General features: G+C 61.8%; 1 protein-coding gene across 3 annotated transcripts; it reads right to left on the bottom strand.

Annotated features, from left to right (window-relative positions):
• Positions 1–217: 217 nt before the first annotated feature.
• On the bottom strand, positions 218–27,161 carry LOC117652442 (ABC transporter G family member 21). Of its 3 annotated transcripts, none has more exons than XM_034397367.1 (10): positions 27,145–27,161; positions 6,857–7,047; positions 5,467–5,742; positions 5,287–5,387; positions 4,704–4,959; positions 4,235–4,564; positions 3,801–4,133; positions 3,500–3,714; positions 3,189–3,394; positions 218–3,063 (listed from the first exon to the last, which is right to left on the bottom strand). In XM_034397367.1, coding segments are annotated over exons 1-10 (2,097 nt in total). In that variant the 5' UTR covers positions 27,147–27,161; the 3' UTR covers positions 218–2,876. The 3 variants fall into 3 exon arrangements, with proteins under 3 accessions (XP_034253258.1, XP_034253247.1, XP_034253270.1); XM_034397356.1 differs by lacking the exon at positions 27,145–27,161 and adding an exon at positions 14,378–14,625; XM_034397379.1 differs by lacking the exons at positions 6,857–7,047; positions 27,145–27,161 and adding an exon at positions 6,145–6,168.
• Positions 27,162–27,428: the final 267 nt, after the last annotated feature.

Raw genomic sequence — 27,428 nt, forward strand, 5'->3', positions numbered from 1 at the left:
TCGGCTGGTACGCCGACTTCCCCGTCATCAGCAAGGGCCACCGGAGGTGAGGACTCTCGCAGGACTTATTTATGTGGCTCCAGCTCGCAGCTCGAAGCTGGGAAATAATGTGATCTCTGTGGTGTCAGCTTCTATTGTAATGTGTTGACATGCCCCTTGTCCATTCGTGTCCGCAGAGGGCATGAGAATTGTATTGGAATAGAAACGACAGCCAAAATAAATTTATCTCCAAAGTAAAGTCACTTGGAATATTGTAATTTATTAATGTTATCACACATATATAAATACAATGTCAATTTTCAGATACACTTTGCTAAGGTGGAAACTATCAGTGAAAAACAGTTCATCATTATATTAACAGTATACAAAGGTAAAATGATGGCTAGGGATAGTACAGATAAATTCTGGAAGAACAATCTGTGCTCAAGAAAGTCACAAGTATGACACGCAAGTCCAATAATTACACATATTTATATATAATATTTAAAAAACACACACATAGAAGATAGTGTCCATATATTTGGCAGTGCAAAGTACACATGGAATTATCCAGTTTCTTCCAGAATGGCAGTTGTATAGTCCCTTTGCCCCTCACTTCATACACATCGCCTGTTGACTTCTTTATCAATTTCAAAAGGACTGATATGAAAGACATTGGAACAAGAGAATAAAAAGACATAACATGGATGGATCATGTTATGAAAGTGCCACCACTAAAGAAAGATGAAATCTTTTGAAAACAAAAAAAAAGAGACATACCTCCATGAAGGTTCTTTTTTACTGAAAAGGAGCAAATACATCTTTCAAAGTGGTAGCCTGAACACGTTTAGGAAGGCATGGGAAGAAATTACCTTTTAATATTCTGTTACACATTACTCATCAGTTGATAGTGTTGGTCCAGCAAATCAATTTGTGACATTCCTCTTGCTCATTAATTCTACACATCTTGCAAACATAGCAAATGTTTACAAAGAGTGATTTGCAATCAAAGTATCACAAGTATCCTTCACCATCATAGTGGTTATTTCAAAATGTTGACTCGAGGGGGAAACAACTGCAGTTTTTGGTGTCGGTCATCAATAACCGAGAACAAATTTATTTTTTCTTTGCAATTTCTTGAGTTGGTTTGTCACTTTATGGCAGTGGATTCATGCATGTCTTATGAAATGTGCACTTGTTCCCCCTCATGTTCACGGTTTGGCAAGGAAAGGCCAACCACAATAAAATTGATTGAAAAGTCTCAAAATGATTGTTACAAAATAAAGTAAAGGTCCCTTAGTTTTTACTTAAAAGAAATTCATAGACCAAATTCAAAATTTTCTGTAGAGATCACAATGATACAGACATGACAAAACTCCCATCATAGCATAAAAACAGTTGGTCAGATAGGTAGACGTCAACATTTTGAAAGTTAGTGTTCATTCTTTTTTTTATAATACATATGTACATTTTATTCATAACACATATAAGTATTCTATATTTTTCGTCTTCTGCAAGAAGGTAACAAATGTGCACTAGCACCAACGAAAGTCTATTCTTGTTTTATGATTTTATAATATTTTTTTAAGATTAGAAAACTCCTGCAAGATATGCACTAAAGAAAGCATATTTATGCACTACATACTGATGTTGCCATAAGTGACTAAAAAAAAATGCAACACAGTGCTAACTGATTTCATGCATTTGCAATAAGAGAGTAGACCTTCCACATTCACATGAACCATAATTATTACCTTGTTGACTGGAAGTGCCAGATGCGTGAATATACGTCTAACAACACAAACATGTGTTTGGATTTAACAAAAAAAAACAACAACAAATTTTAACAAAGAAAACAAATATAGGTGCCATGCATGTATCGGTTGTATCGTTGATTGTCAGCAAGGTTTTCATAAACAGGTTACAATCATTCATCCTTAAAACAAACTTTGAAAAGATGAAAAACTATCACATTTTCTAAGAATATCAAAGTCAAAGGATTAAAAAAAAATTAGAGACTATTTGTGGCTGTGGTTGACAGAATGTACACATATGCTATTGTATATAAGACTTTTTAAAAATAATGAACTGAATTCTGCCGACAGCGCCACTAATACGTTTATATGCAAATGATACACAACAATAAATATCTGACTTCATGGCAGGCAGGCATTCAAATCACTAGTAGAAAACAGGAGTTTTTCAGATGGAAAACTAATTAATGGGAAGACAGAAAAAAAAAAAAAACTTCTCTCTGGCATAGGCATTTTCAACATCTGACAATAGTGTCTGCGTATGAAATTAAGGAGCCACACAATATTAACCAAAGTTATAGGCGAAATGAAATAATACCAAGTATTGCTTAAAGGAATGGCATATGAAAGATTTTGCCTTAAGGATAGGCTCTCAAGCAGGTTTTAAAAACTTTCAATTCCACTTCACACTTTGCAATCACTCATTTTAAAATTACACATTCACACAATCTCATTTACACAAATGAAAGAAGCAACAATTATAAAATGTTCTTGCACAGCATTGAATACCCAGTGCTAGCACACAAATTTGTTATGTGATATACTATTTAACTAATTAAAACTACGAATCAGACTCCTTAAAATATGAAATCACTAAGTGAAATATGGATATCAAACAGTGGAGAACTTGTACAAAATAAAATAATAATATTACAGTTAACAACACAGCCAATCTATATTTTTAACATTATTTTCCAGTCCACAAGCCTTAACAATAACCACCAAAACACAACGAGTTGTTATGGTGGCACACATCGAAGCAGCCCAAAATGAAATCTTTTGAATTGCAGACAGTCACAAAATACATCTCAAAAAATTTGGAACTGAGAAATTTATTTGTTCGCTAGGTAGCAGAATATTATCTCATTTTGGTTGTCTAAAGTAACGAAGCACAACATAGCCCAGCACCCTAAATATCACCAAGAAAAATAGCAGCACTAGAGTGTTGGCCCAGAGCGATAATGTGGCACCTTGTTGCTCCATAATAACATCCACTGGAATGGTACCATTAACTTTGGAACAAACTTCAAACTTTGATTGTGCAGCACACCTGAAACAAAAATAAACAGTTAATGCATTGCTTAAAATATAGTTCTAAAATTTAAAAAAAGCAAGAAATATGTACACTAAAGTCAGCTAAAATGTTATTCCTGAGTTCAAGAGCAAGATTCTCACCTAATTGGCTCTCCACTAAACTCCACAATCTGCATGTTCTGGTAGGCATAATGCACCATAGAAAGGTACCTCATCCATCTCAACCATGAAGGAATATTTGTGGCTAAATATCCACCAAAGAGCTGAGTTGCCAATGTGTAAAGGGCTGATATTGTTATTGCCACATCCAAGTCCATACATGCTGCACCAACAAAGAAGCCAGCACTCTGCAAAAAAAGGGAAAAAATGGGGAGTTAAACTTTAATCATGTTTATTTTTTTTATTTTATTTTTTGTCTGAAAGGTCAGAAGTGGAAATACTGTGAATCTTACCTGAGCAACAACGGTACTCAGCAAAAGAAACCCTAGCATTGTAAGGAATACAGAGAATGATTGAAACCCGAACAATGGGTATGATATTATATGATAGACTGCTGGTAATGTCATAGTTAGTGGCAATTCACCGACCATTTTTGCCAAGTAATATGCTGACAAACGATATGAACCAGATAATCTCTCCTTGTTTACAACTTCTCGCTCAGCGGGAACTGGAAAGAAAACCAAAAGCAAAAAATTAACACATGAAACAAAAACAGAAGGTCAAATGCAATTTGATTTTAAAAAGGGCACTTACATGATGATAGGGCATTAAAAAGTGCAAACAGCATCCAGTAATTTGTTGAGAAAAACATCCAAGATTGAATATCATGGAGAGATTCCTCTTTCCGATCCAATTGAAAGTATACATTTCCAACCATAAGACCTAGACCAATGGTTTGAAGCCAGTAAAGCTTTGATAGCATTCTCGGTCTTGATTCTTGGAAATTCCTTGATGATAAAACCTTGAACTGAGTCCAAAAGCCGGTTGGCCACTGCCACCGAACATCATCATCCGTAGTGCTACTCACTGATGAGGAGCCATGACTTTGACTATCAAGCCACAAGGACTTTCCTTCTTCATCTTTGACTGAAACAAAACGAGGATAGCCCAATAAGATACAACAGCACACAAAAAAAAAGAATCATTTCCCTATTTTTTTAATTTATTTTTTTTGTGATGACGCTCACCTATTGTGGAATACACGTGGTTGCTGAGATTGTGACTGTTGTGGTTGGAGACGACGCACTTGGTGGTCAGGGACACGGCGTTGGGTGCGGTGAGGTTGCCGTTGGAGGTTGGCGTGGACGTCCACAGGGAGGGCTTGCTGAAGTCGCAGGGGGGGCTGGGGGCGGTGTGGCCGTGGGGCACCATGGGCACCCTGCCGTTGCATTGGTGCTGGTACAGGTGGCCGGGCAGCGCGCAGTAGTCGTTGAGTGACTCCTGCTGATACGACTGCACGGTCTTCGCGGCGGCCACAATTTTCTCTTTCATCTCTTCCGACCCTTTGACGCATTCCACTGCAAAATATGGAAATGTTAGAAACAGCCGGTGGGCTGGAGGCGCACGTTGGGCTGCCTACCCGTCGGGCGCTCCCAGCCTCCTGCTCCTGCTGCCGCCTCGCGCCGCCTCGCGCCGCCGCGGTCTGAGTGTACTCACGGATGAAATCGGCGGGGTTGTAGTGCGGGGTGACGGTGAGGCCGATGTTGTTGAAGAAGTCGACCACCTTGTTGACTTCGCCGAAGTAGGCGGTCTGGCCGTTGCACAGCAGCAGCAGCTTGTCGAACATGTAGAAGATCTGCGAGGAGGGCTGATGGACCGTGACGACCAGCGTCTTGCTCTCCTTCTCCGCGTACCTCTTGAGGCTCGACATGAGCATGTAGGCCGAGTGGGAGTCCAGGCCCGAGGTCGGCTCCTGGTGAGAAACAGGACGGTTTGAGCTGGGGCTGTTGTCGACCATGAAGCGATGGCGCACAGTGGGACCCCACCAGAGGACCGGTGAAGGCGGCCAAAACTTTAGACGCGTTGGCTCCAGAGTCACTAAACAGGACTCGAACCGAGCGCGTGACCCCACCGATGGATTCCTCGTTCGGAGAGCAATCCATTGGTGGGGACACACGTTCGGTTCGGGTCCCATTTAGCGACTGAGAGCTCAAAAGGCGTCCAGGATTTTGGCCGCCTCGCCGGTCTTCTGGCGGGGTCCCACTGTGTGGCGGCCTGGCGGGTTCGTGGCCCTACTTACGTCCAGCAGCATGAGGGCCGGGTTGGTGAGCAGCTCGCACGCGATGTTGGCCCGCTTCTTCTCGCCGCCGGACAACCCTCGCTTTGTGTAGTCGCCCATCCCTGGAGGAACAAAAGACCGTCAATTAGAACAGAACCGGCGTCGCCTGCAGGACGAGCATGGGGGCGGCGACGCACTTACTCGTGTCCTGGCACGCGTTCAGGTCGAGGACGTCGATGATGTGGTCCACGTAGATCATCTTCTGGCGGCGCGACATGGACTCGGGCAGCCGGAGCCGCGCGGCGTACTCCAGGGTCTGGCGCAGCGTCAGGTCGGGGAAGAAGATGTCCTGCTGCAGCACGTAGCAGATGCGCCGCTTCCACCGCTTGGTGAGGCGCTCCCGGTTCAGGCGGATGCAGCCCGAGTCCAGCTCGGTGCGCCCCGACAGGCAGTTCAGGAGGGTGGTCTTGCCGCAGCCTGTGGAGAGCAACAACAACGCGCGGTCAAAGAAAAGCAACATTCATCTCACTGGCATGCCGCTCAATCTAGGTCACATTATCGGTTCAAATGGTTTCGAGGAGCGGGGAGGATATAAGATTTTCGCAGAGGCTGGGGCGCCTCGGGTTTGTTGAACCGAACAGCTGAGAGTGGCAGCTGGCGGCATCCAGTCGGGTAGGCCACTCGCCACTCGCTACTCGTCTGGCTCAATTGGGCGCGGCGAGGCGGGGCCTCGCAAGGCGGGGCCTCGCAAGGCGGCAAGGCGCCTCGCAGGACCGGGTCCTGGCCTGTCCCAACATCGCTTCGGTCGTTCACACCGCCGCTACGCCGCCCCGCCCCTCCCCGACCGCTCCGCGCTCCGCCCATCAAGCGATATATTACTCATTCAATGCGGGCAATTAAAAGCAACTGTTTCCGCGTCTCGAGCAGCCGACCCAAGCAGGTCAACGCCCTCCCGAGCCGAAAACGTGGTGCTGGGGACGCACTGGCCGACTGGCCGCCCTGGCCGCGCCCTGGCGCGCCGCCGGAGTCGAAATGGAGCTACAGTAACTGGTCGCTGGACGCGGTTCGCACCGATCCCCTCCCCTCCCCTCCCCCGCCTCCGCCTCGCAGCAGCGCGGAGCGCGCCGCGCGCAGCGGCCAGGATGATTGTGACATGGATATTCGCCGGCGAGATCTGTTTTGCCGCCGCGGTTCGCGTTCGCGCGGCTTGCCCGCGGCCTGACCGTCACGACGGCGTCCAAGCGCGAGCGCAGCCCGGTCCAAACAGCGCTTCGTAGCTCCGTCTCTCTCACCTCGCACCCCTACGCGAGGCCGAGGCCCCACGAAAGAGAGAGAGAGAGAGAGACAGGGCGACGAAACGCTGTTGGCCGTGATAGCCTGCTGCCGGGGGCGTTGAGCGCGTAGCGACGCGTAGCGCGTTCACGCCGGCCAGCCCGGCCAGCCACGTCGCCGTCCCGCACGACGGCACGACAGGTGCACCAATAGACGACAAAAGAGATTCCTTTCGACTTTCTCTCCCTTTGTGCACACATCCTCGACACCTCGCCGCTGCAGCCGCTGCACTCGGAGTGCGTCCCGACTGTGGACTCACCTGAGGGTCCCATGACGGCGAGCATCTCGCCCGGGCGGACCACGCCCGACACGTCGCGGAGGATGCTCCTGGAGGCCACGGAGACGCTGAGGCCGCTGAAGACGAGCTCCAGGGGCCGCGTGCCCGTGAGGTGGGCCTCGCCCTGCTCCAGCAGGAACGGGCAGTGCAGCGCGCCGCCAGCCACCTCGGACCTGCAGACACGCGGAGGAGGACGAGGATTAGCGGTTGGAGAGAGACAGAGAAAGTGAGCACGCCGACGACGTGGGCGTCACTGGGGTGGGCCGGCCGCGAGGCCCAGCGCCCGGCGGGCAGGCCACCCATCCAGCATGGCTCGGGCGAGCACGCTCTCCGGGCTCTCCGTTGCGACACCGCGGCCCTCGCGGACCCGCGGAGAACCGTAGGGAAGGGAAGGGAAGGGAAGGGCCCAACAAACCTAGGGCAGGGACTGTTGGCTCATTCCGAGTCGCCGTCTGTCCCTCTCTCTCGCTCCGCGACGGATAGCGGAGCGCCCCACGAGTGCGGGAGAGACAGAGACACGCCGCTGGGCGCGCTGGGCCGCCCTTTCCCTTGCGTCAATAGGCCAATCCCGCGCCGCCCAATTGTTTCCGGACGGACCGTGACGCGACGCGGTGACGCAACACGCCGGCCGCAACGGCCGTCCGCGCGTCACGAGGCGACACGCCGTGTCACACACGCGTCACGCCGTGTGTCCGTCCGTCACGTTTTCGGGCTTCGGGCACTTCGGGCATCACGATCCTTTTTCGGTTACATCACACAGCGACGACACCCGTTTCCTCCCGGCCGCGACGCCGCGACGCCGCGACGCGATGACAAGCCTGGGGCCGCCTGGGGCGGTTCAACGAACCCGCGCTGCACCACAACACAACGCCACGCCGCGCCACGCCGCGCCACGCCGCGGTGCGCTTTGTACGCCCTGAGTCATGCTGCCTCTCGGCCGCGGATAAGACAAGGCGACGCGCCGAGGGAGAGGCTCGGTCGCCCGGCGGCCCGGCGCCCCGGGGGGAGGGGCAGTGAATGGAGAGGAGTCTTGCGTAGACTTACCCCTACGCCGAGTGAAAGCAAAGGGCTGCTGGCGGTGTGTTGAACGTGCATTTCAACGACAACAACAACAAGGTGGGAACGAAAACAACAACAAACAACCTTGAGCCGGTCGCGGGAAACGGCAGCGGCGGCAGTGGTACGGCTGACTGGTGCACTGGTGCGACCGAAACGGCCCACTTTGCAAAGTGCAGAGTGGCGCCAATATGTACTACTGTACAGCATCCCGCGGCTGTGATTTCCAGTGGCGGGCCACCACGGCTCGGCGCCCCGCCCCGCCCCGCCCTTCACGAGCAGTGCCGGCCGCAAGCACCTATTGTGCATTGTGCATGCGCCCCGCCCCGCCCCGCCGTGTGGCGCCGAGGGCCGCGGGCGCGGGCGCCACCAGCACCGGCCGCCTTGATCCATGCTGATTAACCAGCTGGTGACATCACCGAAGATGCACGACGGCGCGACGCTCCCAGAGCGCTCAGTACAGTAAGAGGCACGCGGCAAGGCAAGTCGCTCGCCACGACCGTCCGCCTCGACGCACGCGGACACACGCGGACGCACGCGGACGCACGCGGACGCACGCGGACGCACGGCGTGACACGAGCAGCGTTTATCCCGGTATAATGGCGATATCGGCGCAAGCCCAACAGGGCTTTCATCTCTCTCTCTCTCTCTCTCGCCCCGACGAAACGCCCTGCGCGCTGATTCCGAGCAGTGCTTTCGTCGCTGTCTCTCTCGCTCCCTCGCGGGACTCCCCATGAGTGTGAGAGAGACGACCATGGAAGCGGTGCTCGGAATCAGCCTGCAGAGAGAGGGAGAAAGAGAGACAGGGCGACGAAAACGCGGTTCGGAGTGAGCCCGCTGCTCGTTGCGTGCAGGGCGATGCAGGGCGATGCAGGGCGATGCAGGGCGATGCAGGGTTGTTATGTCTGCGCGCATGCGCACTGCGCCGCGGCACGCAGAGACATGTCAGCAATGCACTCCAATGCGCCGCGCTGCAATCGCAGTCGCAGGACTGGGCACTGAGTGCACTGGGTGCACTGGGGCAGGCGGCAGCAGCAGCCAGCGGCCACTGGGGCAGGCACTGGAGCGACGCTGGCGACGCCGAGGCGCTGGGCAGCGGGCTGGCGTTGGGAGCGTCGCGCGCCGCGGTGCCATGGCGGTGCGATGGCGGTGCCATGGCGGTGCCCGATTCGATCATGAGCGCACGCAGGAAACACAGCCACAGCGACGTGCACAGGGTACAGCTGGAACAGAGTGTCCCAGAGGGCCTGCCTGATTGCCTTCTCCGAAGCGGGCGCGGCGCCCCGCCCCGCCCGTGGACCGCTAAACTCGGGCCGAGGCCTGGCCGGGCCTGGCGCTGCCTGGCGTGACGGTCGAGGCATGCGCGGACTGTGGGGCATGTTTCGAATAAGTGCGCCCTGTTCCTGTACTGGTCCGGCCGGTACCGGGTACGTGTCTCGGGCCGCGGACCGCCACCAACAAAGTACTCTGCCAAAAGGGCAGCGAGACGGGAGGCGTTCCGAAGAGGGGTTGGTGAACCCAGTGAACCTTGAGCGGCCGGAGCTTCAAATTCAAGGATCAGAGAGTGGCCTCGGTCCATTGTCGCCTTCGCGGAACGGCGGGCCGGGCGGACGGCTGTCACACTGTCGCGCTGCACTCGCGGTACTCGCTGATTATTAGGGACGGTGGGCTCCATCAATTCTGGGCGTAGCAGAGAGCCCGACCTCCCCCCTTCCCCCGAAAAGAGAGAGAAAACGTACATAAACAGTTCGTGGATGCTGGGGGAAAAGCTTTGACATGACATCCATGACAACGTACAGTATCGCCCGTGCCCCCCACCACTCTCTCCTTTCCACACAGACTGACCGGGCACGACGGAGCCACGGAGCCGCTTGGGCCGCTTTGTGTTTGCACACTAAGAGGATTAACTAACTCGACACGCTTGTTCTGCGGCTCTCGCTTGCCCTCGCTGGCCCGAGCATAACACCCGGGGGGCTCTAGGCTCGCACCGCGTGCAGGCGTGCAGCATGGTGCAGCGCTCCCAGGCGGCCGACCAGGCCAGGCCGGACGCTGTGACGGCCAGCGACCCGCTCAAGGGAAAGGGCCAGCCGACGATAAAAGGTTTTCGCGCTAAATTGCCTGGCGCCCTTTGAACCTCAACAAACAACAACAACATCAACGAGCTGGAGGGGATCGGCCCTGCGCCCGCCAGGCGGCAGAGCCAGGCGGCCCGTCGGGAAGCGCGTGCTTATGCAACGCCGGGCAGGCGGAGCGGCGAAGCGCGGGAACTTGAACGCACGGCGCGGCTGGAACACGGCGCCGTGTGGACGCGAGCCGCGAGCTGATGGGCGAGTCCGAAAAGTGCTCTGTCTTGGCGGAACGACCCATGAGTGCGAGAGAGACAGGGCGGCGGAATCAGACTGCACCACCGTGAGGCGCCCGACATGGCCGTCGCCGTCGAAGTCCCTCGGCCTCCTCCAGACTTGAGCTCGCCTTTAGGCCTTTGGGGTCAGCGCGGCACTTAACCCGCTGACCGTAAACCTGACGGCGCGCGCCGCGCCGCGCTCCGGGCCCGCGTGCAGCCTGCACACACGTGAGCTGCAGCAGGCTCGTTCCGAACAGCGCTCTGTCTCACTCGCACCCCTACGGGAAGCCTCACGAGTGCGAGAGAGACAGCGAAGGAAAGCACAGTGAAGCGTGCATCGCGCCGCATCGCGTGCAGGGCCGGGAAGGCCGGGAAGGCTGCGCGCCGCGCCCGGGGCAGTGGCGCGGCGGGGGCCTTGGGCCCAACGACGCCGTCCAGGCACACCCGTCCGTTCACCCGTCCGGCAAAGGAGCATCAATTTTGAAATCGGCGCGAAAAGGCGGGGTGCCTGCGTTGGCTGCGTTGACTGCGATGGCTGCGCGCTTCCTCGTGGTGCCGAGCAGTTGCAGTGCAGTTGCAGTGCAGTTGCAGTGCAGTTGCAGTGCAGTTGCAGTGCAGTTGCAGTGCAGTTGCAGTGCAGTTGCAGTGCAGTTGCAGTGCAGTTGCAGTGCAGTGCCGTGTCCTGGAAAGAGGAACGGCCCGCCTTCCCTTCCCGGACTGCGAGCAGAGCAGACCGAGCGCTCACAGGTCCCTTGCCACAAGAGGGTTCCCTTGGACTGGACTTCGAGGAAGACAGAAATCCGCGCGAACAGGGCGTGGCGTGTGGTGGCGCGGCGGGGGTGACGGTGACGCGCGGTGGGGGTGGCGGGGCGGCGCACTGACGCACGGACAAATACTTTACTGTACTTCCAAAGGCCGTGCGACAGGAAGGGTTGCAGGACCTGTGGGACGTCACCGGCACGTCACCTGGCCGACACGACACTGGCCTACCGCAGTGCACTGCCATGACGCCGAGCCGGCAGCCCCAGGGGCAGGCTAGGGGCAGGCCAGCCGACGGGCCGGACAGGCAGGGCTGGCAGCCAAAGGGCCCCGATGTAGCGTTAGCGCGTCAGTAGGGCACGCCGTTGGGCCAGGCCGGGCCTCGGCGGGTAGGGCCACCGCCACCGCCACCGCAGACCATGGCCCAGGCAGGGCACAGGCGGCAAAGGCACGGTCAGGGGCAACGACCTGCCTCGACGCCGCCACCACGGCCAGGCTCCAGTCCAGACCTATCTGCATCTGAACCCCTGCCCTGCCCGACCCGGCCAGCCGGCTGGCCTGTCCTCCTGCCCTGGACTCGGCCGCCGCCTGCCCTGCCGGCCCTGCCCTGCCGGCCCTGCCCTGCCGGCCCTGCCCTGCCCCGCCCCGCTACGTCTGAGGGCCGCGCCCGCCGCGCCCGCCCCGCCCAAGCAGGCTGATAACCGGGTCGTCCCGGCGGAGCCACAGGCCGGGCCGCAGGGCCGCGGAGGCCGAAGGAGCGCGTCGCGTCAGTCGCATGGCGCATGATTACCAGATCAATGCCATCCAATCCGCCGCCTCTGACTCTGACCCACATCCGCGGCGACTCTTGCGGACGGCTGCCACGCAGAGTAGGTCCCCGTCGAGGAGTCGAGGAGGTCCCCGTTGTCCAGCCGTTGTTGCTGGAGTGCCACAGGTTGGTGCTCGGGTTGATGGGGTTGATGCCACTACACCGGGAGTCCTGCGTCCTTCGCGGCGGCATGTAAACAAACCTCTCCCCCTCCCCATCCTTCCATAGGCCGCGCAGACCGGCCGTGGTCAAGTCCGCGACCCGACCCACAGCGACAGGGCGACAGCGAGGAAACGCGGGGGCAGCGAGGGGCACTGGAGCGAGGGGTGAATCACTAGTGTACTCATGTGTACACATTCGTCCGTACTCAGTGTACTCACAAATTATAAAAGAGCGAAAATAACCTGATTTGTCCAGGAATCGGTATTGATTTCTGTTTAAAACGCCAAAAAGGCGTAAAAACGTTAACAATGTGCCCAATTTGTGAGTATAATCAGGTTTACTCACCTGTACTCACGTACTCATGTGTACACCTAAACGCTGAGTGATTCACCCCTCGCACTGGAGCGCGGCTAGTGCGGCTAGCGAGACTAGCGCGGCGCTGGAGTGGGTCCGTCCGTCCAGTACGGCAGTGGGACGTCCTGCCCACCAAGTCCAGGCTGGACTCCAGGCTGGACTCCAGGCCATGCCGAGGGCCGCGGGAATGTAACACAAACCAATTAAGCACGTCCAGGTCAACCCCCACCATCCCCCACCCGGCCCGGTCCGCCCGGGCCGGGCCGCCTGCCCCACCCCTGTCCCACATCGTATGCAGAACGGACACGGGGGCGTTGGGCACGGCCGGCACGGCGAGCACGGCGTCGTGGGGCGTGGGGGAGGGGGCCGGGACCCGTTACCGGCATGTCCTCGCCGCGCGCATTTCAATGCCATAACGCCACGCCTCGGCCGCCCCGGGGCCGCCCCAGGGCCGCCCCGGCCCCAGTGCCATTAGTACACCCCGTGGCCGTCCTGCCAGTGTGCCAGTGAGTCCTGCAGGCGGTGCGGGCCTGCAGGTGGCCGTCGTTTCGGTGGGCAAAAACAGGCGCTGCTTGTCCTCGGCCAGCAAACACGGCCCGTCCCGTCGCGACCCGCGGCATCCCTCTCATTGCCCACGGCATGATGGACTCGGTGCGACTGGCGCGGTGGGGCGTTCCGGGGCGTTCTGGGCGCTCCACTCTCCGGGGCTAATAAAGGTGCAATCCCGCCCCGCCCCGCCCCGCCCCGCCCCGCCCCGCCCCGCCGCGGCGCTGCCTTTTACTACCTCGCTGCACTTCCGTCCTTGCAGGGCCTGCCGGCCTGGCGTGCCGCAACGCGGCTGGCTGCCCGGTCTGCCCGGCCGGCGATAGTGATACCATTTTCAAATGTGGGTCAGGCCAGGACGGCCAAATCAAGGTCAGCCCGCTGCGAGCGCGCCGCGTCTCTGGGCCGCTGCACCGCGCTGCACCGCGCTGCACCGCGCTGCTGCAGGTGCAGTGGCGCATCTAGGTGGCCGCGTCCCGCCGCGTCCCGCCGCGTCCCAAATGGCAAAGAAAGGCCTGCATCACAACGACGGCCCGCTGGAGGAGTCGAGATTCCAGTGCCCTACTCCAGCGGCCCAGTCGCTCCACTTCGTCGACTTGGTCGCGGAGCCGGCGGAGCCCATCGACCCTATGCCAGATTCCACAGGACCCCTCCCTTCACCCCGGCACCGACCAAGAGTGTAGTGTCAGTGTCACCAAAAATGAAATCTGCAAATTTTGACAGCTACGTGGACACACTCAAGAAAAGAACAAAGCACTGTGATTCATTTTATCGACACCTTCGCGACAATCTGAGTTTGCGATCCTCACGACTCATGGCTAATGTTTCCAATTTCATTGAGACATTTAGCAAGAAGAATGTTGGTGCAAAACATGTGAGGGCATTTTTCCAAAAACTTGCGATAAGGTTGGCACTTGGTGAAATGGCAGTGGAGCACAAAATTTGCGGCACTTGTACGGCAGCCCAGCCCACCCACTGCACGGCAAGGCGGGCAAGGCGTAAGCCGGCAAGGCGACGCGGCCGGCAAGGCGACGCGGCGCCGACTTGTTGCACAATAATGAAGCCAATAACGCCAACGAGCCAACCAGCCAGCCCCACACGGCCCGCCTATGCTAGCCTATGCGACCCGCACGCGAGCGGGTGCGAGAAGGTGGCCGGCCTGGGCCTGGGACTCCTCGACACTCCTCGCTACGTACTCGTCGCAGACGGTGCCGGGCGAATTTTGTCCGGTGTGCGCAGCACGCGCAGCACGCGCAGCGGGTGCACCACTCTGGCTACAAGTCGGCGGGCCGCGGCGCCGCGGCCACAGGGAGGTCCTGGAGAGCGACTCGCAGTCAACCTGCCAGTGACACCGACGCCACCGGCACGACCACGATGGGGGCGAGCTATCCAGAGTCTTGGCGCCACGCAGGACACTGGGACATGGGCGTCCAGGGCGTCCAGGACGTCCAGGATCAGGGCGTCGATCACTACTCACATGTTGTCGGCGAGGAGGACGTTATACTGCAGTCGGGACAGCGAGGCCGGCTCGTCGATCATCCTGGCGGCCTCGGCGGCGTCGGTCACGGCCTCCGCGTCGCTAATGCCCACACTGACGCCGCTGAGCCCAGAGTCACTCGCGCCGTCACAGTCGACCACGGCCAGGGCTAAGGCCGTGGCGAGCGCCGCGTCGGGGTTGGCCTCGGCCTCGCAGCAGACGCCCAGCACCATGTCACTGTGTCGCTCGACGGCGTCGTCGACGCGTGTCCGCGCCGCGTGTGTGTCGCGTGCACGTCGCTCGTGTCCTGGCGTGTGTTCGTCCAGCCCTGCTGCGTAGCGCTGCGCCACCAAGCCGCGCACTGGGAGAGCTGGCGTGCACGGCGTGCTGGCGAGCGACTGAGTGGAGAGGAGCGGGCGGAGCGCGGAGTGCGGAGCGGAGGCAAGGAGTGGAGAGTGGAGCAGGAGTAGGGTGGGGTGGGGCGGAGTGCAGTCGAGAGGCATGGCCGGGCATGGCCCAGCCGGGCGGGGCGTGTCGGGCCAGGCGGGCCAGGCGGGCCACCGCGTCTACCGCCGTGGTGGCGGGCCGTGGTGGCGGGCCGTGGTGGCGGGCCGTGGTGGCGGGCAGGCCGATGTGCCCCTTGTCGGCCCCCTCCAGTGTCCCTAAAAGACCACAGTGACCGCCCATAACCACCCTGCCTATACATTCTCCTGGAGTCCGCCTGGAGTCCGACTGGAGTCCGACCTGGCTGCCCCCACCCCCGAATCAGCGCGCCCCGCCGCCCCACCCCCGGAACCAGGAAGGACTGGGCCGAACGGCCGAACAGGAGCAGCGGGTGAATGATCTCCAGAGACCCAGCAGCCCAGCAGCGGGCCCCAGCGGGCCGGGCTCAAATGAAACAAGTTTACAAGGATGCTCCCCTTCCTTCACCATGTGTTCTCGCGATTGAGTGACCGACCAATCGAACGCCGCGCCCGCCGCGCCCAACGCAGCGCGGGCACTTTAGCAGACCCCTTCCCCCTCCCCCGGGTTGGCCATGCGGCCCACACACTGGGACTGGACTTGACGCAGTGCTTGGTGGACGAGGGGGTTGCGCCGCTGCGCCCGGCTGCGCGTCGCATGCCGTCGGCACTTGGCCGAGGCTTGGCCGCCGTCGAGGGCCTCTTGATGTCGGCCGCGCGCCGCGCGCACGCCGGCCGCACCGCCTTCACAGCGACGCCGCTACGCCCCGGTATCGAGTCATTTGGTTTTCGGCTGTTGAACTTTGAGGGAAGGCTCCGCCCCGCCCCGTCTCCACTGCCAGTGCCGGCACCAGGGCGGCACTGCGGCACTGCGAATCACACATGCGGTCCACTCGGCCTTTACAGCTACGCCTCCTTTGCCACCATCGCCTTGTCTCTCTCGCACTCACGGGGCGTGGTGCCCGTGCGAGAGAGACGGGTAGAGTGCGGAATCAGTCTCCAGAAACTGTTCCCATTATGATTCGTTTTGCGCGCCGCGCGCCGCCACTCGGTGCCCCTCGGCATTCCCACGTAATGACGCGAACGTGCCGCCGGAGCAGGGAGTAGCGGGGAGTAGCGGGGAGTAGCGGGGAGTAGCGGGGAGTAGCGGGGAGTAGCGGGAAGTAGCGGGGAGTAGCGGGGAGTAGCGGGGAGTAGCGGGGAGTAGCGGGGAGTAGCGGGGAGTAGCGGGGAGTAGCGGGGAGTAGCGGGGAGTGCAGGGAGTTGGGAGTACACCAAGAGTATGGAGGGCCAAATCCCAGTGCGGCGAGCTGGCGCCGGAGTCACGGAGGGCCTGGTGGGGATGAGGCCCTTGGGGTGGTACACTGGTGGTACTGCTTGCTGCCTCGACCATTACCGGTCATTGGCGCAACCAGCCACCGTTGCTCGACTCCGAACGGCGCTTCGTCGCTCTGTCTCTCTCGCCACCTGACGGGGCGGGCCATAAGTGCGAGAGAGACAGAGCGACGAAAGCACTCTTCGGACGCAGCCTACCGTACCGGGGCTGCCCGGCGGGGCACTGGTTGGCAGCGACCCAGTCGCCGTGGAAGTACCCCTCACCGCATGCCGTGGCACACCGCGGAGAGGGGTAGGGGAAGGGGAAGGGCGGCTCTTCATCAGCGCCAAGTGGATCTGCGGGGTCGCCCCTGGAAGTCCTGGAAGCGGATGTAGCCGGATGTAGCCTAGATACATCGACTCCGTTTGCCCTCGCATCCGGAGCGCCGTCACCGCGGCGGTGACGAAGACGAGGACCGCGAGGCTGCGGGCGACGAAAGCGCCTCGGTGCACGCCGAGCGAGGCCGAGCGAGGCCAAGCCAGCGTCGGGGCGGCGGGGCCAGGCAGTAGGCAATCCGCCGGACACGCCGACACCCAGCTCAGCAGGCCGAACCCCAGTGAGGGCGCCCCGCGAGTGCGACAGAGACAGAGCAGCAACCTGGGGCAGGGCTGGCAGGGCAGGCAGGGCCGCCGTGCCGGAAACCACGCTGCGCGCACAGGCGCGGCACCGGCCCACAGGTGCGAGGGAAGTGACCGCGAAAAATGAGGCGGAATCGGACATCGTCATCGGACACCTCGTCGGACACCTCGTCGGACACCGTGAGCATCGTGGCGTCACCGCCAGGGCCGCCAGGGCGTCGCCGCCATCGAGGCGTTCGCAATTTTCCAGCTGCGCGTCGCGCCTCGCCCAAGGCCTCGCGCTCGCCGCTATGTGTCGATGCCGCCGATTCCCAAAGTTATTTATTTCCCGCGAGTTTCTCTTCCGCGACCTCTGCTGTGCCTCGCTGCCTCGCTGGGCCGGAGGGGTTCGATTTCATGGCACCTGAGTGTCGCGGCACGGCCAGCGGCCAGGCAGGCAGGCAGGCGCACCGTTCTCGTTCAATCAGCAAAAGGCAGGGCGTCCAACGGCTCCCCCTCCCCTCCCTCCCCGGGGCCTTCTGGACGCTGGCTACGCCGCTGCAGGCTGCCGCTGCCGTCGCCGCCGGTCTGTCGCCGCTGTCACGGCGGCGCGGCTGTCCTGCCCGTCTTCTGGCCTTCTGGCTGACCACCCACTCAAGGTGACCTACCGCACGAGGCCCGGCCGAGGCGGCGGCGGCCGAGGTGCCGAGCCGGTGCAGGTTGACAATCAGCCTGATGAGGAGGCTCAGCAGCAGCAGGCTGATTCCGGACAGTGCTTCCACCGCTCTGTCTGCCTCGCACTCACGGGACGTCCCGCAGGAGTGCGAGGCAGACAGAGCGGTGCACTTCCCCATCCCCGCTGCAGTGTTCGGCCGGAGAAAGAGGTCCGCGCGGAACCAAACAGCAGCGCAGAGGCGGATCCAGGGGCGGCTTATGGGGGGGGGCAAAGTCGCACTTTTTGCCTACCTTTCAGGCGGCTATCTAGGGGCTATGGGGGGGGGGGTAAAAACCCCGTTGCCCCCCTTCTGTATCCGCGCCTGCAGCAGCGGGTGGAGTCTGGAATCGCACCGCACTTCGCTTCGAGATGAGACTGTCCCCCAAAGACGGCCCGCGCCAAAAATAACATAACCCCCTTGCAAAGCGCAGCATCCAGCAGAATCCAGTTAGAAAAAAACGAGGAGCGGGGACGGGGAATGACCCGTTCTTTCCTGGAGATGGCATTCCGCCATGCAGGGCCACGGCCATGGCCACGGCAGGGCGGCAGGGCCTCCCCGGAGTCCCTCTCTGGCCGCCATGCCCGCCATGCCGGCCGCCCTGGTCATACGGTACGCCACCGGCACGCCACCGGCACGGCTTTCTCCCCGATTATTTCGGCGATCCGTACGAGACTCCGTCCCGGAGGCCATAAAAAAGCGCAGTGCAAAATGAAGGGTGTCATTGCACTCTGGCGTACTGCTCGGTACAGTCCGAGCGGCAAACCTGCCATTGTCCACGCCCAATAAATCAGCCTCCACAACGAGGCACATTCATGGCGGGCCCCGAAACTAATGGCCAAATCATTTGAGGTTTGTACTTGCGCGTCACCAGCACACTGCCAGCACGCCCGGCATTTTGGCGCGTCGTGGAAAGGGCCCAGAATGGGACTCGAGCGGTGCGGGCCGAGCTGGCAGTGGTGAAGCTCGGCGCAGCGACCGGGCCTGGTGCCTGACGACGCCTGGCCGGACAAACGGACAAAACCGCCCGCGCCGCTTTTCAGGGACCCCAGAGAAATGTTTACAACTTATCGCCTCGCCTCGCCGAACTGGCCGGTGATAAACAGGAGTGACCCGCTAAAATGCTGTCACTCGCCTCGCCCCGTCGTCGCGGTCGTCGTCGTGGTCGTCGTCCGCGTCGAGTCACCCCAAAACACGCCGTAAATTCCCCGGCCGCCGATTCTGCGCGCCCCACCCGCCCCGCCAGCCCCGCCAGCCCCGCCAGCCCCGCCAGCCCCGCCAGCCCCGCCAGCCCCGCCAGCCCCGCCAGCCCCGCCAGCCCCGCCAGCCCCGCCAGCCCCGCCAGTCCCGCCAGCAGCAGACTGATTCCGTCTCTGTTGCACTCGCGGGGCGCCCCGCGGAGGTGCGAGAGAGACGGATCGACGGAACGCTGCACGCAGAATCGGCCTGCGCTGCAGCGCCGCGCCGTCCTCGCCGTCCGCGCCGTCCTCGTCCTGGCCGTGGCTCAGCTCATGGGAAACATGCGCATGTCATTCACTGCAGTGGAGGTGGAGGGCTTGGCCGCAGGCTTGGCCGCAGGCTTGGCCGCAGGCTTGGCCGCAGGCTTGGCCAGGCTGGGCAGATGTCCTCCGCCCCCCCCCCTCCCCCCGACTCAAATGAGCCCGACCCGCAGTGGTCGCAGGTGCGCGAGATACAGTATTCAGCACGTCCTTGCCTTGCCGACCCGTCAACCAGTGTAGCTGCTAGCATTTCGTTTGGGTTACAAAATTATCCTCTCGTGACGACTGTACCGTACGCTTCGAAAGTATGGTTCGAAAAAAGAGCAACACCACAAAGATGATTCTGGTTCACCTGGTAATACACTTTTCGCCAACCCGCTCGCACGCACGCAGACTCACGCGTACGGGCCGGGCGCGCAGCACGCGCAGCACGCGCAAAGGCACGCGAGGCGCCGTGCACTTCCCTTGGCGTCCCAAAACAAGCCAACCGGTACCCTGGCCGGGCGGGCGGCAGGCGGCAGTGTGGCAGCAGGGCCGGGTAGGGCAGGACGCTCGGCAGAACGGCCAGGGGCTGGCCCGTTAGGCCAGAAATAATGTCACAATCGGCGTGGGGCATATATGCTAGTAGGCTATGGCGCTCGGCGCGGCTCGGCACGGCACGGCGCGGTATGTAGGTAAGCTAGCAGGTCCCAGCCCCAGTTCCCACAAGAGCGCGTCGGGGTGGGGCGCGGCAGGACAACGCTACGCTGCCTTCCTAGTCGCCTTCTAGCCTCGCCTAGCAAATCTCGCAAAGTACGCTTCCGCCTCGGTGCGGCTGGCGGCTCGCGGATTTCAGTTTAGAAGTGTACCCGCGTAGCTTGGCTGGGGAATGGGGAGTGGGAGATCGTCGCGGCGCGCCCGAAGTGTTGCCTAGCAGTCAGGCCGTCAGGCGGAGAGGATGCAACCCGCACGACACGAGTGCGTGGCACGCGGCGATGCGGCCTACCTCGCAGGCGTCCAGGCGAGCCCAGTGCGCCGCCCCAGTGCTCTCCACAGAACGATTCCGGACATCGACCTCGTCAATCTGTCCCTCTCGCACCCGCGCGGCGTGTGGTAGGGGTGGTAGGGGTGCAAGAGAGACAGAGCGAAGCGCCGCCGAGCGAAATCAGTGTGCAGCATCCCCTTTCCCGCACGAGGCGGCCCGGCGGCCCACCTGAGCACGTCCGCGACGTCGGGCCTCTTGTGGTTCCGCGGAACCGCCTTGCGGAAGTGAGCCAGGCGCGGTTCCATGGCGTTCTGCCCGGCCCGCGCGCCGCGCCCCGCACCCCGCCCCCGTGAGGCGGTAGGCGGTTGGTTCGTTGTCCGGACAAGCCCCGGGACCCGTTCAAAGCTGTGGGCTGATTCCGCGCTGCGTTTCGTCGCTCTCTCTCTCTCACGTAGACGGCACGCCGGCACGCCCCGTGAGTGCAAGAGAGACAGAACGACAAAAGGCGGCGCGGAACCGCAGCTCTGGTGCCCTGGCCACTCTGGCCGCAGACCCCGCAGCGTGGCGCCACTGCGCCACTGCAAAATCGGCCAGACCGCCGCCCTTGCCGCCGCCACGCCTCGCATGCAGCCACGCAGCCGCTCGCCAAGTCCGGGTCGCGCGCGACAAGACACTGTAAGGGACAGGGTTGAAAGCCAGAAAAACACGCGCGCACACAAAGAGGAGGGAAGACTTCAGTTTTGGTCGCCGGCTCATGAAACATTTAGAGGACTCTGCAGGTCGCCGAGCCTGGCCGTAGCCTGGCCGTAGCCTGGCCGTAGCCCGGCCGAGCCGCGGCAAACGCGAATGCAATTCAAATAGACGAGGGACCCGGGTATCGTGTCCAAGTATCGCCTCCAGAGCGGCGACGCGTCGGGACGGAAATGGAGTCAAAATATGAGGCACGCCGTCAATGGCGGGCCTTGCCTTGTTTGTCCGCGGCAAGTGATATCGACGGGGAGTCACCAGTACACTGTACAGCGCCCCGGCGGCACGCGTGCGTCACGGCCCGCGCGTGCATGGCGGTTTCCTAAGTGACGACCCGCCGAGCACCCCGACGACGAGCACCCCGACGATGCCGACGGCCAAGTCAAAGGGCGATCGTGTGGAAAAGTTCCAGCGAGCCCGAGCGAGCCCGCACGCGTTCAATATCCTGCACTGCGGTCGAAACCTCCGGACTCCGGCCGAGCAGCAACCCGCCGCCCGTTCTCCAACTGTTCCCTCCCGCTCCCGCTCACCGCGCGACGTTCGTTGTCTTGGTGTCCCTGCGGACTGATTCCGAGAGTCACTATCGTCGAATGTCTCTCTCACACGCACGAGGCATCCCGCACAGGTGCGAGAGAGACAGAGCGACGAAAACGACACTCGGAATCAGTCTTCTGGCTTGGAATCGGAACCGGCGCGCACGCGGCCCAGCGCACGCGGCCCAGCGCACGCGGCCCAGCGCACGCGGCCATGTGCACGCGCGCGCGTGCCAGAGCCGGCGAGCGGATCACAGAGGACAGGGGTGACACGGAGTGTGTTGGCGACCTGATACATTAGTCATGCTTCAGGGCTGGGCTGGGCCGGGCCGGGCCGGGCCGGCAGTACAGGGTTCGTGAACCCGCCGGCCGCCGCCGGCCGCCACGTCGACGCCCCTACGGGCCTAAAGCCGTCGGCTGGCCGCGCTGGCGGGCCATAGTGCGAAAAGTGTCACGGACCGCGGCCGCTCCTCGCCTAGAGGAGGCCCTCCAGGCCTTCGAGTGGCTGCGCTGCCCCGCGGCCCCGCGGCCCCAAAAGTCGAAGCATCGCTCCGTCTCTCTCGCGCGGAACGCGCCATGAGTGAGCGAGAGAGACGAGGCCCCGGAACCAGCGCGCTGAAGGACCGCGAGGACCGACAGCGCTCCTTCGGCCTAGGCGCCAAGGCCGGCAAGCAGTGGTCGCTGGTCGGCGCGCTTCCAGGAAGTAGACGCGACTGACGCTGCCGCCCTCCGCCGCCCGCGGCGCCACCAGCGCCACCAGCGCCACCAGCGCCACCAGCGCCACCAGCGCCACCAGCGCCACCAGCGCCACCAGCGCCACCAGGCCGCTGGCTGTTGAGTTGTCGCTGTTGGTACACAGCTGGCGTGATACAGTATTGGGCGGTGGCACGGCGTGGCACGGCGTGGCACGCGGCGGCACGCCGCTACACGCGTGCAGTCAATGCGGTGCGTGGGCCAGCCAATTGCCGAGACAAAACACTGCGCGGCGCTTGGCGCGCTTGGCGCTCGCGGGGCCGGCCGCACTGCCGCGCTCGGCGCGCTCGGCGCCAGTTCAATGACCGACCGCCCCCCTCCCCCCGCGGCCCCTGCCCCCTCCCGTCGCACACACTGGAAAGTAATACATAACGCGATTGTCCAGTGCGCAAGGCACCGCGCAGCACGGTGCGCGCTGAGCGGCAGGGGGCGCCTAGACGTCCGCGCCGCGCCCCTCGCCCTCCATCGCCCTGTGTGGGTGGCCGGGCGGGGCGGGACAAGGCGGGGCGTGGCGGGGCCGCGGAGGCGCCGGTGCCCAGAGCGACGCCCCCGCCTCGAGATAAGGCCGCCAGACAGGCAGACAGTGAGACAGTCACAACACTGCCGGCGCGTCCGCCGCGTCCGCGTCACTGCTCTCCCCTTCCCCCGTGCACCCCGTGCACTCCGTGGAAGCGAGGCCCAGAGGGGCGACCGGCGACCCGCTTTGCCCGAAACGCGAAACGCGCCCCTTTGCTTCCCGGAAAGGGGGAGGCCGGGGAGGGAAAGCGGTTTTGCGAGGAAACGGCGACAAACCGAAGGCGAGCGACGGCCAACCACCAACCACCGATGAGCGTGGAGCACGCGACGGGTGCGCGCCGTGCGGGCGGAAACGCGGGAACACGGGAACAGGGCGCGCGGACAGCATCCGATCCGCAGCAGCGCGCAGAGGAGGCTGCGGAGCTGCGGAGAAGGGAAAGAGGGGGGAGGGGGGGGGAGTCCTCCTGCCACGCTGACCCAGTGAACAACACGCCTATATAGCTCCACTCATTTCACTAGCGCGGCTGACCCGGTGACGTCGGGGTCACTATTCCCGTTGGGCCGCGTCGAGACGAGACGGGTCGCGAGACGGGTCGAGCCCGGTCCAGTCCCAGTTGGTCCTGGTCCCCGTCGAGGCGAAGGGCGCGGGCTGCGGCCCGGCCGGCTGTCGCTCTGTCTCTCTCGCACCGGGGCGCCTCGTACGGGGCGCCTCGTACGGGGCGCGAGGGAGAGGGAGGGAAGGAACGCTTGCAGAGCCCTAGAGGCGTGGCACGGCGTGGCACGGCGTAGCTCGGCGTAGCTCGGCGTAGCAGCAGCCGCACGACAGCAGCACGGACACAGCGACGTGGTCCAGTAAAGGGCTGCGCGGCGCAATGCGTGGAGTAGTGTAGTGTAGGGGCGGTGGGGCGGGGTAAGGCAGGGCAGGGTGGGGCGGGGCACCGCGTCAGTGGGTCAGAGACAGAGGAGGGGGTACAACAGCCAAAAAAAAGCCGCTGGGGGCCGGTAGGGGGAGGGGGGGCAAGACAAGGACGGGGGAGCGGGTTCAACGACCAGCGGTGTGCCACTGTGTTTGGGCCGTTTGGGCGCGGAAGGTGCGGGGGAGTGGAACGGAGGAGGGGGAAGCAGAGGAGGAGGGGTACCGACGCGGCCCACAGCCAAGACGGCCAGGACGGCCCACCGCACAGCGCCGTAGCGCAGCGTCCCGGTGCGCGGCACAGCGCCGCAGGTGCCGCGGGACTAGGCTAGGACCTAACCGACTGGTTGGTCCTCACGCTCGGCCTCCTTCGCGGGGTCGGCTTGGCTCAGCTTGGCTGCTGGCGGCGCCTCGCGACATCGCCCAGCAGGCCTCGCAGCAGGCGGATCGGGGCGCGGCGAAGCAGGCGAAGCAGGCAGGCGTCGCGATGACGTCCCTGGCGGCCCCCGGGCCCCGGCGGCGTGCTCCTGCATATCGGCATTCCTCGCTGCCCCCTTTACTCCGCCCCGCCCCGCCCCGCCCCGCCACGCCACGCCCCGCCCCGCCACGCCACGCCCCGCCACGCCTCGCCACCCGACCCGGATCTCATCTCATCTGCCGTAACGCTCTCCTGCGGTCCCGGTCGGCCGGCCGGACGCCGCGCCACGCCACGCCACGCCGCGTGGCTTACTTGAGGACCAAACTTCACTTACTGGCCGGCTCAGGGACGCGCCCTGCTTGCGCTGAAAGAAGCGACGCTTACAGTGCCGTGCCTGGCGGCCTGACGCGCCCAATCGGCACGAATTGTTTTGCCCGCAGCCCGCGCGGCGGACGCAGGCGGACGCAGGGCGGACGTCGCCGCAGTGTCTGGTGGGAAGCGCGCGCGAGGAAGTGCGAGCCATTGACACTGCAGAGACACTGCTGGCTCAGGCTTGGCTCAGGCCTCGCTCAGGCCGGCCGCCAGGACCTATCTCTATCCATCTCTGGAATCCGACGGGGCAGCATCTAGCGCTACCCCCGCGGGGGAGGTGGGGGAGGGGGCGGGGTGCCGCCCACACACACATTCACACGCGCACACACGGTGCTGCTCCGTATCGTGTGGTCGACGCCCCTTTTCCCGCTAACTTGAGGAGATACGCGATTAATCTGGTCAGCAGGCGATATCAGGTTCCAACAGTAGGGCCCCCGGTTCCGCCCCGCCCCGCCCCGCCCCGCCCCACCCCGCCCAGCACCTACCGTTAATACGTGCCCAGCCTCGTGCTCCCTTCCTCTTAGGTGTGAACTATAAAGGAGAGGTTTTTAATTCCCGCCCATGCCAGTGATGGCGTTGCAGGCGAGGCGGGCCGGCGGGCCCAAAGGGGCCGAAGGATCATAAAGAAATCCGAGCTTGTTCCACGACCCGTTAGAGGAATATTTTTTAAAAACAATTGAGTGAGCACGAACACCAACACGGCCGATACGAGGCGCGCCGAGGCGGTGTAGCGGTGAGGCCGGCTGAGGCTGAATCACACACTGGAGGTCCGGGCTGGGGAGCCCCGCGGCCAGATTTGAAACACGGCGGTCTAATTGTCCCCCGCCGACCCTGGCCCTGGCCTCCCCCGCCGTCCCTCTCCCTCGCGCTGACGGAGCATCGCCTGGGGGTGCGAGAGAGACAAGGCGCGACGGCGCTGTGGTCCGGCGGGCCGGAGCCGCCACCGCCGCGATGCAGTTGACACGATGACGATCGCGTCACGGCACAGCAACAAGGCCCACATCAAAGGGAGAGCTGGGGCGTGGCGGGGCGTGGCGGGGCGCAGCGGGGGGAATGCCCTCTCCTCTCTTCCGCCATGCCAAGGGGCGGGGCGGGGCGGGGCGGGGTGGCCGCAGTGCGCGTGGTGCGCGCCGAGGCGAGGCAGGCGCGGAGCCGGGCCGGGCCAAGTGGTTGATCTGACCGTGCATGCCCATGGCGTCCATACTCAATGAAGGCAGTTTCGCGCTCAACGAGGCAATACAGCTGGCCGACCGGCCGGCAGCACCGGCTCACGTTGGCCGCGGACGCCGCGGACGTTGCCCCATTGCCGCCCCCGAAGGCCCCGAAGGCGATCGATCCACACGCGGCCCGGCCGGGAGCCCCAGCCCAGCCCAGCCGCCCAACCCCGGGCGCAGCTCCAGTGCCAGCCCCAGCCCCAGGTGGCGGCGGCAAAGACTTGGCCGTCGCGGTGCGTGGTGTAGCCGAGCCTCGCGCCCCGCGCGGCCATTTCTCCCGACGACGTCACCGCTAGAAATCGGCGCGGGAATCGGTGCGAACCACGCCAGCCGGCCAGGCACTCCAGATCATTGACCATTGACCCCAAACATTTTTACCGCACACTTTTGGCGGCCCAGCCGTGCTTTCATAAAGGCGGCCCTGGTTCGCGGCGGCGCGGCGGACGGGACTCTATGGGGGCCATAGGGCGGGCCAGGCCGGGCCAGGGCGGGCCCAGCGCGCCAAGGAAGGCGCCTGGACCGTCGAGACCGCCCAGACCGCCACCATACGTGACGTCACGGATCGGGCCGGTCGCCCAGCCCTGCCCTGACGCGGGGCGCCGCGGGGTGAGAGCAACGGTCCCGACGCAGCACCTCGCCAAATCTTAAAGTCAAAATAAAAGCGAGTCGAGCGACCAGCGAGGCAGCGGGGCAGCGACACAGCAGCAGGGCCCGGCAGCAACAAAAACGACCAGCATCTAACAGTAACGGTTTTTAAGTCCTTGGCGCGCATGTGGTAAAACTCAAAGGCCCCATACCAGCAGGGCCAAACGCTCACGCTCACCAAAACAACGACAGCGACGACAACAACAACAACAACAACAACAACAAGAGCACAACGCGCTTAGCCGGCAGCGCTCTCCGTGCACGGCTGGGTTTTCGGAAAAGGGCTCAGTGAAGGGCTATCCGTCTGCGTCCCTCCGGGCTCCGGGCCCTCCGCTTGGCTGCGCCCTGCGCCCCTCCGGGCCCTCCGCCTTCGCCGCGTTCAGTAACCCCTCGCCGACCTGACCTGCCACAATAAAGTGCCCGCTTGAGTGGGGTTGCGACTTGGGCCAGACGACGCCGCCCCGGCCCGGGCCGCCCCACCCACGCGTCTCGCCTCCCCCTCCGGCCCCTTCGCGCCCCGCCAGTCCCGCCCCAACAAAGCCGCGGCGGCGGCGAGGCCCGGGCCACCGCACGACGGCGGGGCGGCGCGACGGCGGGGTGGTGAACCCGGAAACGCCGGAAGTCGTTACTGCCACTGGGTACCGGTCAGCTCCGGGCGACGCTCCGGGCGACGCTCCGGGCCAGAGGGGGCGCCCACGGCGCCCATGCGAGCAGGGCGAACGCCCGGCCCGGCCGTCTCAAGGGGCGGAGGAGGGAGTGGGGGGGAGGGGGCGGGCACGGGGCGCGCAGCTGCTTTGGAAAGGCGAGCTGGCCCGCCAAGTTTCGTTTCGGGAAGTGCCCTCGTGTTTCACGCGCTCGGCGGCGTAGCGCTCGGCCGTTGGTCGTTGCCGCGCTGCTTGGTCGCTGGTTGCCATGCGTGGCCCTCATGGCCCTGTTGGCCCTGTTCCTGTTAATATTGGTTGGCGGAAAAGCGTGCGAGAAAAACGTTCCACTTCCCTTTTGAAAGAACAGTCACAGTGCTCCGTCGCTCTGTCTCTCTCGCTCGCCCACAAGGTCGGCGTCGTTTCCCCTGCACTTCGTCACTCACATGGCACCGCGTCTGCCGGCGACACGCTGGGCGTCACCATGCTCGTCACCATGTCGTACCTGCAACAGAAAGACACGACTTTGAAGCCCGTCGTCTTCGTCGTCTCCGCGTTCTCCGTCGTCGAGCGGGACACACTTTTCTTTTGGTCTACTTTGCGCGACACGAGCACACGGATTCCGAGAGCCTCTATCGCATCTGTACGGGACGCTCCCTGAGTGCGAGGGAGACCGAGCGACAAAAAGGACTCGCGGAATCAATCTGCAGCAGGAGAGCGAGAAGCGAAG

The sequence above is a fragment of the Thrips palmi genome, unplaced genomic scaffold (assembly GCF_012932325.1).
Source record: "Thrips palmi isolate BJ-2018 unplaced genomic scaffold, TpBJ-2018v1 HiC_scaffold_10, whole genome shotgun sequence".
Classification (NCBI taxonomy): domain Eukaryota; kingdom Metazoa; phylum Arthropoda; class Insecta; order Thysanoptera; family Thripidae; genus Thrips; species Thrips palmi.